Source organism: Eretmochelys imbricata, chromosome 6 (assembly GCF_965152235.1).
Source record: "Eretmochelys imbricata isolate rEreImb1 chromosome 6, rEreImb1.hap1, whole genome shotgun sequence".
In the NCBI taxonomy this organism is placed as follows: Eukaryota; Metazoa; Chordata; order Testudines; family Cheloniidae; genus Eretmochelys; species Eretmochelys imbricata.
The window spans coordinates 120,751,886-120,764,383 of NC_135577.1; the positions used below are offsets into that span (position 1 = coordinate 120,751,886).

The following is a 12,498-nucleotide window of genomic DNA, read 5'->3' on the forward strand; positions in this document are numbered from 1 at the left end:
CGCTACTAGAGGCCTCTGCTTCCACAATGGAAGCTTGCACTATGTCAGGGTGGGCCAGTACTGAAGCGGTGGTGGAGGCAAGCTGCAATTGCTCATACGCATGCCGGGGCATGGAACTTGGTGTTTTTTTCAGAGTAGGGCAGTGAGGAGTTTGTCTTGTTTTGAAAAAATTAAAAATAAATCTCTGATATTTTTGCCCCTGGCTGAAGTTGTGTGGGGCAATCATAGTCCCAATGTGGGGGGGTGGTTTTCTGCATTCTTCTTCTCAAAGACATCAGTGTAATCACGATGCTTGCGGGGGAAGTTCCATAGTTCTCCTATTAGACATTTCAGTGCACACAACTACCCCTACTTGAGCCTGATTGGGTCTGGGTGCAACATTCATTGGTTCCTGGCCACGCTGTCAGCAGAGTTCGGACAGGAAGGTAGCTTTATGTTCTCACCAGTGAATGAGGGGGTCATGAAGGTCCAGCCAGGAAATGCGGGAAAATGCAGGGAGTGGATCACAGCAATTTGTGTCATTTCTCCATGTCCCTGAATAATGGCCTCTAGGGCAACAATCTCCTCCATAACTGGACCTGAGGACAGTGGGGAATCATCTGTAGTTTTGGTTGTGTTGAGCATGGCCTTGCATAGCAGGAGTATCTGTAGGAGCTGAAGCTGCATCCATTAAATTGTCTGCTGCTCCTGAATCAATGAGGGCCTGTTGGAGGGCAATATGGTGTGTGTGTGTGGTGTCTCCCAGGATGTGCAGCTAGATAGACACCTGCAAATGGGAAGCCTGTGAATGGGGCTCCGGGTGCATCTCAGAGAGGACAAGGGTGCAGGGAAGTTCTCGTCTCTCAAGGTCCAAGGTGGTTCCTCCCACCAGACCTGGGCCAGCCTGTTTCCCCAAGCTCTTTGCCAGGCTGGCATGGCCAGTTTCACCCCAGTAGGTGGTGCTGACACCGCTGCTCCTTTTCTTCAGGTGCGAGTTGCTGGACAGACAGATGTGAGAAGAATGGACTCAGCAGCACCACAGCAGCCACTACTAGAAGCATTGGACTCACCCAAATGGGCCCTCTGCCTTCAGGCAGAGAATCAAGCATGGCAGGCCCAAGTCGCCCAGCTGATCTCAGACAACCAATGGCTGCAAGAGCAAGTGAGGCATCTTAGCACTGAGAATACCGTGCTGCAAACACAGCGTGCAGTGCCTTGCCTGCAACAGGGGCCTGCAATACCCTTGCCCCAGTAGTTTGATGGTTTTTAATTTGGTTTCCCAGTTATGTCAAAAGGCCTTTTACTTTTCTCTTTAATATCGTAGCCAATTTGCTCTAAAGCCTCAAGAATAAATCCTTCAGGAAGAGAGGCTGTTTTTTCTACTGCTGTATCAGCTGATCCCTTTCATCAAGCCCCATGCTCTTTGCCAGCAATGCTGCTTCTGAGACCAAAAGCCCTGCTTGGCTCAGTCGCTTTGGTCCAGCAGCCTATGTCAGCCCCAAAACACAAAGGGCTACAATGCAAAGCGAAGCAATTTGTGTGTGGATGTTTTGAGATTCTGCATTGTGACCACCCTTCTTCTGGATTGGACTGTCATGGGGTAGAGCCCTCATTGCCAGACCGGCACCTCCTCCTGGTTGTGATGGAGATTACCTCAAGGCCAATACCTACATTCGCAGTCTGCACACTGACACTGTCCTTGCTCCCACCTACAGCGCCTCTCTCAGCTCCCAGAACTGCAGCATCCTCTTCTCGCCTCAGCCCTCTAGCTCATCATCATCTGTGTTCCCCCCTTCCGGGGATAGGTATATCTGGGCAACAGTCCAGCCACTACCCCAGTGGCAAGCAGGGAGGACCCTGGCAGTGTTCCCTCTAATTTTCCCCACGCATGTGCAGAATGAATTTTATGTGCACCAATATGGAGGTGATAGCTGACACATCACCTCCATATTGGTGCACATAACAAAATTCATGTGGTGGGAGTGGGGCTGAGGGGTTTGGCGTGTGGGAGGGGGCTTAGGGCTGGGGCAGAGGGTTGGGATGCGGGGGGGTGCGGGCTCTGGGGTGGGGCCGGGGATGCAGGGTTTGTGGTGCAGGCTGCCCCAAGGCTACAGTGGGGAGAGAGGACTCCCCCAGCTCTCTTTCCCCGCAGCAGCACCTGGGCTGGGGGAGAGAGGCGCCTTTCCCCGCCATGACAGCTCCTCAGCAGGTCCGGGCTGGGGCACCTCTCCCCGCCGGCCGGGGCTGGGGCTGGGGCCGGAGGGGAGAGGCGGCAGGTCTGGGGCTAGGGGAGAGGCATCTCTCCCCGCCGCAGCCCTGAGCGGCACTTAATAGGCTGCTCTGCAGCCGCACGGCTTAGAGGGAACTTAGGACCCAGGACCACCCACTACACCAGGCCCCAACCCAGGGACCCTGTAAATAGCATCCTCCGGCTGCTCCTCTGTAACCTCTTTCAATGCCACTCTGTTTCCCTGGACCACTTCTCCATGGCCCCAGCACCTTCTTCGCTGTTATCTCAAGCCTCAGCTGTGCAGTCCCAGGAGCCAGCTACTGCTCTGTCCAAGGTGCTTATAGTTTTCTCAGCCCTCCAGGGACACAGGCCTTACTCCCTGGGCTCCCAGCAGCAACTGACCCTGCTCTGCTCAGCAACTCTTTTTATATGGGCCTGCTGGGCCCCGATGGGCTGTTCCTCACAGCCCCTCTCCTATTGGCTTCTTCCTGTGCAGCCTCCCTGGGGCTCTAGGAATTCCTTCTCTGCCAGTGTGGGGCGGATGCCCCATCACATGGAATCTCTTCTATGTTGTTTGATCTCATTCTTAGGCTGGAAGGGCCAGTAAGAGGCTTTCTTTTACAGGGGCTCTTTTACATGTTGCCTCTAGAACAGAAGTGGTCAAATTATGGCCCATGGGCCACATAGAATCATAGAAGGTTAGTGTTGGAAGGGACCTCAGGAGGTCATCTAGTCCAACCCCCTGCTTGAAGCAGGACCAATCGCCTATTTTTGCCCCAGATCCCTAAATGGCCCCCTCAAGGATTGAACTCACAACCCTGGGTTTAGCAGGCCAATGCTCAAACCACTGAGCTATCCCTCCCCAGCCCGTGGAACCGTCCTACCCACCCCCTGAGGCTCGCCCCCGGCCCCTCGCCCGCTGTTCCCCCTTCCACGCAGCCACACCACCGTGTGGGCAGCGTGGCTGCGAGCTCCTGCCGCTCTGAGCAGCATGGTAATGGGGTGACGGTGGCATGCGTGCAGTGGTAGGAGGGGTGGGGGAGGTCCAGGGGGCAGTCAGGGGACAGGGAGCAGGGGGCGGTTGGATGGGGCGGAGGTTCTGGGGCAGTCAGGGGTTGGGGAACGGGGTGGGAGTGGGTTGGATAGGGCGTGGGAGTCCCGGGGGGCCTGTCAGGGGGCGGCGGGCGGGGGTGGATAAGTCGGGGCAGTCAAGGGACAGGGAGCAGGGTGGATTGGATAGGGGGTGGGATCCCGGGCGGGTGGTTGGGGCGGGTGATCCCAGGAGTGGGCAGTCAGGGGACAAGGAACAGGGACGGGTTGGATGGGTTGGGAGTTCTGAGGGGGTCAGTCAGGGGCGGGAAGTGGGAGGGGGTGAATAGAGGTCGGGGTCGGGGGCCAGGCTGTTTGGGGGGCACAGCCTTCCCTACCTGGTCCTCCATACAGTTTCGCATCATGATGTGGCCCTCAGGCGAAAAAGTTTGCCTACCGCTGCTCTAGGAGCACACCTGGCCCATGTCAGTATGCAATTCTGGCAATTGTGATTGATAAGGTCTTCAGATGATGACCATGCTTCCGCTATTGTTTGTTTTATTAATTTGGAGTGTGTCTGTCTTTATGGCCATGAGGCATTTGTTATAAAAATTAAAATTAAAATGACACAGGCCCCATGCAAAAACAAGTGTGGTCTGTCCAATGGAAAACAGAGTAAATGAGCCCTCCCTCTTGCTCTGAAGCTTGCAAAGCTTTTAGACTGGCCATCCTGGCTGCAAGCTGAAGCTCTCTGGGCATCTCTGGTTTCACACCGGACACCACTCCAGCCTGCAAGGGGAGGCTGAGCTTGTGTAATTTGTGCTGCTTTCCCCTCTGCCTTTCTACACACAACTTCCAGGTGTGTTCTAGTGACAGCGGGGTTGAGGGGAGCCCATGGGGGCATGATCTCCAGTGACCAGAGGAAGCCACTTGGCCTGGGTGGCAGAGCTGTCTTGACTGGGCCTCCTGCAGAACTGCCTTCCCCCCAAGAATTAAGCAGATCTTGAAGGGGATTTGAGGGAGGGTTCTGGAAGGAGGGGGGCAACTCCCAGAACTGATGGAGTTAGTCAGACATGCTGAACTTCCTCTTCTGCAGGTAGATCTGGGAGAATGGGGCTTAGGTTTTGAAAATATATACTGACTTTAAACCCTGCCTCTGCTGACATCTCCCTACAGTAGCCCAGTGCCTAGGAATGACCTTGAATACAATGAAACTGGTGTTAAGGCCCACTGCTGGTAGTTAAACCACCTCCAACAGGCAAAGCACAGGTCTCAGAGTCACATGAATGTGATAATTACTCCTGGCTTTGCCACTAATTTACCCTGTGACAAGTCACATGTCCCCCAGGGTTAAATCCTGTGAGGTGATGATTGCCTCCTGCAAGATACTCCCGCTAGCTTCACTTAAGGGTGCTTAGTATCTTGCCGGAAGAACTTATCTTGTTGTAGGATCAGGCCCTTAGTAGCCATCTGTCTCAGTTTCCCCATCCAACTAAAAGTGGGGTGGTAATAATTCCCTAGTTGTCATAAATATAAAGGGAAGGGTAAACCCCTTTGAAATCCCTCCTGGCCAGGGGAAAGCTCCTCTCACCTGTAAAGGGTTCAGAAGCTAAAGGTAACCTCGCTGGCACCTGACCAAAATGACCAATGAGGAGACAAGATACTTTCAAAAGCTGGGAGGAGGGAGAGAAACAAAGGGTCTGTGTGTCTGTCATATGCTGGTTTCTGCAGGGGATAGACCAGGAATGGAGTCTTAGAACTTTTAGTAAGTAATCTAGCTAGGCATGTGTTAGATTATGATTTCTTTAAATGGCTGAGAAAAGAATTGTGCTGAATAGAATAACTATTTCTGTCTGTGTATCTTTTTTGTAACTTAAGGTTTTGCCTAGAGGGGTTCTCTATGTTTTTGAATCTAATTACCCTGTAAGATATCTACCATCCTGATTTTACAGGGGGGATTTCTTTATTTCTATTTACTTCTATTTTTTATTAAAAGTCTTCTTGTAAAAAACTGAATGCTTTTTCATTGTTCTCAGATCCAAGGGTTTGGGTCTGTGGTCACCTATGCAAATTGGTGAGGCTTTTTATCCAACATTTCCCAGGAAAGGGGGGTGCAAGTGTTGGGAGGATTGTTCATTGTTCTTAAGATCCAAGGGTCTGGGTCTGTAGTTACCTAGGCAAATTGGTGAGGCTGTTTACCAAACCTTGTCCCGGAAGTGGGGTGCAAGGTTTTGGGAAGTATTTTGGGGGCAAGGACGCGTCCAAACAGCTCTTCCCCAGTAACCAGTATTAGTTTGGTGGTGGTAGCGGCCAGTCCAAGGACAACGGGTGGAATATTTTGTACCTTGGGGAAGTTTTGACCTAAGCTGGTAAAGATAAGCTTGGGAGGTTTTTCATGCAGGTCCCCACATCTGTACCCTAGAGTTCAGAGTGGGGGAGGAACCTTGACACTAGGTCAGAAGGGTTTTGGGCAGTTTCATGGTGGAGATCCTTGGCTCTATAATTCCCAGCCATTATTATAAAAAAACCAATTAGGCTCTCACTAATTACAAGGAAACCTTGGTAGTTCACAGCTAATGACTGGGAAGCCCAATGTTGTATGCAGTGTGGCTGTAGCCTTCTTGGTCCCAGACCTGAAGAAGAGCTCTAGGGTGGCTTGAAAGCTTGTCCCTCTCACCAACAGAAGTTGGGCCAATAAAAGATATTACCTGGTCCACCCTGTGCCTGTGGGAAGCCCACGGTAAGTTCCTGCAGTCCCTGAATTAGTAAGTGCCACTCATGAGTTTATTGTGACAGCTGTCGTTTAGTTGTAATCTCATCTCAGCCTAGCTGCAAACAGTAGTGTATTCTGTAAACACATGGAAATGCTCTGGGAGCAGCGCACATCTTTTATTGGGTGCCTATGCCCCCCGGCAACTCCCTGGAGTTCTCTGGGAATGGCACTGGCCCCAAGCATGCAGAGCCAGGTTCTTCTGCCATGTTGCATTCTCTTGTGCTGAGCAACTGGTAACAATGCGGGGGGGGGGGTCTCAGAGAGGGAGACTGGGCAGGGCACGTTTCTCCCTCTGTACAAAGCGCTCGGTGCCTGCCTGCCTGAAGCAGTTAAATGGGGCAGAGTTAGAGCCCGGCTGGCAGATCGCTGCCCTGTGATATGCCAGCCACAGGGTGACGCAAGGGCTGGAAGGCTCCAGCTAAACAAGCCATTTTCACCTGCGTAATCAACGCTAGCGGAGCTTCAGCAGCCGCAGCTCTGAGCTACCCGCAGCCGCCCGGACTCCGAGCGGCCAGCGCCTCCTCCCGCTGCCTTGAGAGCCAAAGCCGGGAAGCCAGCATGTCTGCGCCGCCGGATCGCCGGGAGCTGCCGCTGTCGGGCTCCGGGGCGCACTGGGCTGGGGCCGGGGCGGAGGAGCGCGCAGCTGGGGCGCAGCGGAGGGATGGAGACGGGGCGCAGCAGCTGCCGGCCGGCTCCCCCAGGGAACACCCGCCCGTTGCCACGGCGACTGCACCCACAGGTAAAAGGCGAGGTACCCAGAGATGCTCAACAAAGGGTGGCAGGCAGCATCCTTCCCCTCCCCCCCGCTCCGATCTGTGCCGGGCTGCTTGGCGATTGCCAGGAGGGAAATGCTAAAGAACCAGAGAGCTTGGCCTTTAAAAATAACCAGGCGAGGGAGTGCGCTTTTACAGCAGCTCTGGGGTGGGGGTGGGGGGTAGGGGTATTTCTGTCCGGACTGCCTGGGCTAGACCGTGATCTCCCTTTCACCTGGGTCATTTCGGGCTGATTGACTGAGTTCAAGGAATTAATTCGCATTTGCTTCGGAGATCCCAACTTGGCCCTTGTTTAATTTCAACATGTGGACTTGATTAATTGAACTTCAGTATTTGGGAGGAGGGGAGTGTGTGTATTTTCTATTTGCTCTTGGGACACAGCTTAATTTAAATATTTCTTGTTGCTGTGTTTATTTCCCATTTTCTTGTAGGGGTGTATTTCATGTGGTTTGCTCTGGGGATGTATTTGGTTTCCCTAGGCCTGGGAACACCTTTCATTTGGTAGGTGGGTTAGCAGCAGGCACACATCTGTTAATCCGTGAAATCCAGAGACTTCAGCTTCTGGGAGTTCATGGGAGAATTATATGAGGAAAGTGCTTCTATATTTTCTCTGTGGTTCCCCCCCCCCCTCCCTTCCTTTCTCAGTTGCCAACTGGTGGGGGAATCTAACTAACCATCTACATGTGGGAAGTTGGCTGCTCTGATTTAAATTCTTATCCACTGGGAAACAGATGCCCCCATTTGCAGCTGTACGGTATTAAACTTAGGTTGACTAAGTTGGAGGTGAGAGGCTTGGGATCAACACGAGTCCCAGTTATGCAATAACCGCAGATCCATTAGGAGCAGCGTTTTGGGTTGGGTCCCTCTCTGATCTCCTACCATCATTCAGCACAAAAGACTTACTGTCCAGGAGGAACCCACATTACATGGCCATTTGTTGCCAGCTCTATTGTGGAGGCGCATGATTCCACTTACACACAGCCCTGGCCTTCTCGGTGGGTGTGTGCTCAACATGGATGTTTTGCTGCAGCCTTCCTGGCTGCTTGGTTCTTCTGGGTTCAATAGTGACATGGGGTCTAATGCCCATCAGCTGATGGAGACACTGTCATACTGTTTTAGAGCTTTGGGCAGGCAGTAAAATCTGCCTGATGTGCTGCTCATTAGCTAACCTTGGTGGTAGGTTGTGAAACATGATTTTATACTGATGAGGGAGGTATATGGCTTGTAATGTAATTGTAAGGGAGGTGTGTGTGTGTGTGTGTGTGTGTGAAGGGTGGGGATCCCTCAGTAGAGAGATTTTCCTTATAAGTACAATTATACAAATGGCTATGGGGACCTAATCTTTCTTTCTTCATTTGTGGAGAGAAACATGGCAATCCTGAAGCTCAGACTATATAAAGAACAAAGACGGGTGGTTTCTTGCACAGCACAGATCAAATCCCCACTCAGCTGAAAAACTGTGATATTGTCTACATTTAATGAAAGCTTCTTTGGTGTTGAATTTATCTGTCAGGTGCCACTGATGCTCTCCAGAGTGCACTGCATTAGAAAGAGAATAGTTAGCTGGTAAAGAAAATCATGAAGATGTTGCATTTGGAGTAATTTACACAGAGGTGTTATAAATATATGTATGTGTGCCAAACTCGGGGGAGGGGTGGGTGGGAGGAGAGAGAGAACTCAGCAGTACAAATACTAACTGATGCTTACCGGTTGCAGATTGATGAGACCTCAGATTAGCTAATAAATGCGCTAATGTTGTTACATTTTAAAATATTTTAAAATGAGTATACTCCTTCATGTGTATTGTATAATTTTTTAAAAAAAGCCCGGGGGGGGGGGGGGGAGAGCCGATAGCACTGCATTCTACAGCACTCCATCCAGTGAATCCACTGCATTCACACACAGCCTTCTCTTTTTGTTGCTATAATATCAGTGGTTTCTACGTTTCAAGTACATAGATCATCGCACTTGTGGTCTCCTTTCACAAGGGGAAGCTTGTTGTTTACATACGCTTTCTGTGTGATTATTTTTAAGTTAGCAAATAAGGGGCATTCGCATGTTGCAGAGTATGTGGAACTGTCTTGTGTTTCTTAAAAACAGTTGGACACTGTTGTTTATAGGGTGGCATCCTGCATGCCTTGCTCAGGTGCGCAATTCCATTAAAACCCAAGAGCTGTGGGAATAGGCCAACAGGGAGATGCATAGATGCAGCAAATGTCATCATAGAGTAGTTAGCCAGCTAATAGTCACTAGGTTGTGGAGACAGTTGGGGATAGTTTATGCAATAAATAAGACATGCAAGCAAACAAAACAAAAAATCACCAATATGTTTCCCAGTCACCCCCTAGCCATCCTGCTTGTATGTTATATATCCCCTTCCTACACCCTGGATCTGTTGTTTTGCATTTGCTAGGCTATCTGCTCCTTCAGGTAAGAACTGTGTAACCTTAAGTGTTTGAAAAGTGCCCTGCACATTGTAGATGCTACTAACATACAAATAACAAAGAATAATAACAGCATTTCATCATTAGCTGTGCAAAACTTTTTTGTTATGAAACCTGAACCTCGCAAACTTTCCCTGGCTTTGGATTTTGCTATAAACTTGAAATGCAGTCAGGGACTGTTGAAAGGTATGTGAATATTTTCAAGCCAACCTGGGCTCAGTTTTGAGCCAAACCAGCTGCATGTCAAAATGATGTTAGTTGCTTTTATGTGATTTAGGAGTGAAATACAACAATTTTTACAGGGGTTTTACTCCGAGCGTTTGTGTTCAACCAAAGCCGGGGTTGACTGAAACTGAAGAAAAGGTTCACGTGAATTCCTGATGGGGAGCTGGAGTGAGATATAGCTGTACTGCATAGAACTCTCATAATTAGACCCTGAGATTTCTCAAGCAAAATCTGGGCTATGGGAAGCTACGGTTTCCACATCTGTTAATTCTCCTGCATGGCTGCTATATTAGAAATCACTAGGGTGACTCTTCATCCCTGGAGGGGCAAGATGAAAGAGGGGAGGTACTGCTTCTTTTATATGTGGCTCAGCCCTTTGTGCTGAGAATGGTCTTCCCCTCCTAAAATGTGAACTTGGTTGAGGGCAGGAAGCACTGTAGGCTGATCTTGCAAGATTAAAACAGCAGTGAGAGATTGCTAAGCATTTGTATGTTTCTGAAGAAAGCTCCATGCCACCCAACACACCATCTGCACATGGATTCTGCTATTTATTTTTGTCCATTGACAGTAATTAAAATTCTTTGGAAAAAAAACATTTCCAAAAATATTGCACAGGCTGAAATCGGGCGTTTCCTGGGATAAACACAAAAAGACAGAATGGCTAGGGGTAGATTCTGGCCCCCAGTTGGGGTGTGTTAGTGGGGTGAGGAGGGAGTAGGATGCAGGAAGAATCACACCAGAACCCTGGGAGAACAAGTAGGGTGTAGGTTGGTGCAGCCAACTGATATCTCCAGTGGGGCAGAAGTGGAACTATGGCTTCTCTCCAATTCCACACAGATTGGCAGGTCAGGGCTGGCACTGAAAGTTATACATACTGCATTCGAGGCTGGATTAAGGGTATAGGCACTACAGGCCTGTGCTCAGGGCTCCAATTCTCAGGATCATGAGAGGAGGTCAGAATCTCAGGTTCCATTATTTATTTATTTATGCATTTATTTATTTATTTGAAAGAGTACATTTCTAGCCCACATGCTTGTGAAGAAAAGCTTAAAAATGTGACCTGAATTTAACTGATGCAGGGACATCTGCCTGAGTCTGCAGAGAGCCTGAAACAATCACTCCAAGATGGGAGAACTGCTCCATGCACTGTAGTAAGGTGTGAATTCCAAGAGCCATTGCTCTCGGGGCCCTGCCAACATCACCCCAATAGGATTTGGTGTGTGGCAGAAGAAGAAGAGTACAGCAGGCCTAACCCCCCTACCTACCCAAACAGATACACCCTTGCTGCTGGGTAAGAGCTAGGGCTCACCCCTGTGGCCATTCTCGCCTCCTTGTGAAGGGAGAGGGGACTGAGTCAGCAGTGTGCCCTTGTTGCCAAGAAGGCCAATGGCATTTTGGGATGTATAAGTAGGGGCATAGCAAGCAGATCGAGGGACGATCGTTCCCCTCTATTCGACATTGGTGAGGCCTCATCTGGAGTACTATTTACAGTTTTGGGCCCCACACTACAAGAAGGATGTGGATAAATTGGAGAGAGTCCAGCGAAGGGCAACAAAAATGATTAGGGGTCTAGAACACATGACTTATGAGGAGAGGCTGAGGGAGCTGGGATTGTTTAGCCTGCAGAAGAGAAGAATGAGGCGGGATTTGATAGCTGCTTTCAACTACCTGAAAGGGGGTTCCAAAGAGGATGGCTCTAGACTGTTCTCAATGGTAGCAGATGACAGAACGAGGAGTAATGGTCTCAAGTTGCAGTGGGGGAGGTTTAGATTGGATATTAGGAAAAACTTTTTCACTAAGAGGGTGGTGAAACACTGGAATGCGTTACCTAGGGAGGTGGTAGAATCTCCTTCCTTAGAGGTTTTTAAGGTCAGGCTTGACAAAGCCCTGGCTGGGATGATTTAACTGGGAATTGGTCCTGCTTCGAGCAGGGGGTTGGACTAGATGACCTTCAGGGGTCCCTTCCAACCCTGATATTCTATGATTCTATGACCCCTTCTTCTAAGTAAAGAAAGGACCCTACTGCTGCTCTTGAGGGGAAATGGGGGGCTTGTTGTGACAGCCCCTGTTCCTTTGGGAGGGGCTTCCCTTGCCACTGCTACTCCAAGTTGGGAGAGATGGGGCATGGCACAGGCAGAACCAGAGTGCCCCATGTTGCCTTAATCCGGCCCTGACTGTACCCTCGCGATGGTGTAGCAGCTGGCTCTCCTGCCTTTAGCCATGGTGGCATTCAGCCTGCCTGCGTTTGCAGGCAATGTGTGTCCCATAGCCGGCGTATTGCCCCTCACGTCCTCCCTAACACAGCTGTGGCTTTAACTCCTGCTGCATAGCCCTTTTGTTTTTAAATACGGTGGTCCTACTTGATTCCTTCAGCTCGACATGTGACAAATGTCCCTAGCAGAAATCGCTGCACAGCCAAGCCCTTAAGGGCAGTAGATTGTTGATTAGATTGGTATGCATATTTGAAAGCTCAAAATTAAAACTGAGGGAGGGAAAATGATGCAAATCTTCAGGCAAGGCTGACAGCTGCATCGTGCCCTCTCCAACATATACACGGCAGCTCCAAAAAATAGGCACAAAGCCAGTGGGTCTGCAGCTTCTGCTGCAGCCGCCCACCATTCCCCTTGGCTCCCCTGCACAAAGCTTGCTCGCTTGGGCTGTGAATGAGCCGGCGGCACCGTTCGGCCTAGAATACGCCTGCCTTCATGTTGATACAGCTTAGCTCGTAAATCATTTTCATTTGCTCTTTTTCCCTGTGTCTGGGGCTATCTGGGTGCCAGAGACAGCGAGGGCAGCACGATGACTAAAGACGGGAAGAGAATTTTAAATGGTTTTCAGGGCAACAAGCTCTTGAGAACACACTGACGCTGGGCCTGATGCTGGAGTCCTAGTCAGGCAAAACTCTCATTGGAGTCAGTGAGTTTGGAGAGTTGGATTGCAACCCATGTAGCTACACTGCACAGGCTTTGTGCACCTACCCTGAACATCAGAACATGGGCGAATCAACAGGTTGCTGTAAGGACATGGTCGTAGTGTCTGTGATAG

At 50.2% G+C, this 12,498-nt stretch overlaps 1 protein-coding gene across 1 annotated transcript in view; it reads left to right on the plus strand.

The window, feature by feature from the left end:
* The first annotated feature begins 6,569 nt into the window (after positions 1-6,569).
* RTN1 (reticulon 1) overlaps positions 6,570-12,498 on the plus strand; it is a 197,536-nt gene continuing 191,607 nt past the window's right edge. Inside the window, exon 1 of the mRNA XM_077820587.1 lies at positions 6,570-6,750. Coding sequence (XP_077676713.1) covers positions 6,570-6,750 — 181 coding nt within the window. The remainder of the gene's footprint in view (positions 6,751-12,498) is intronic.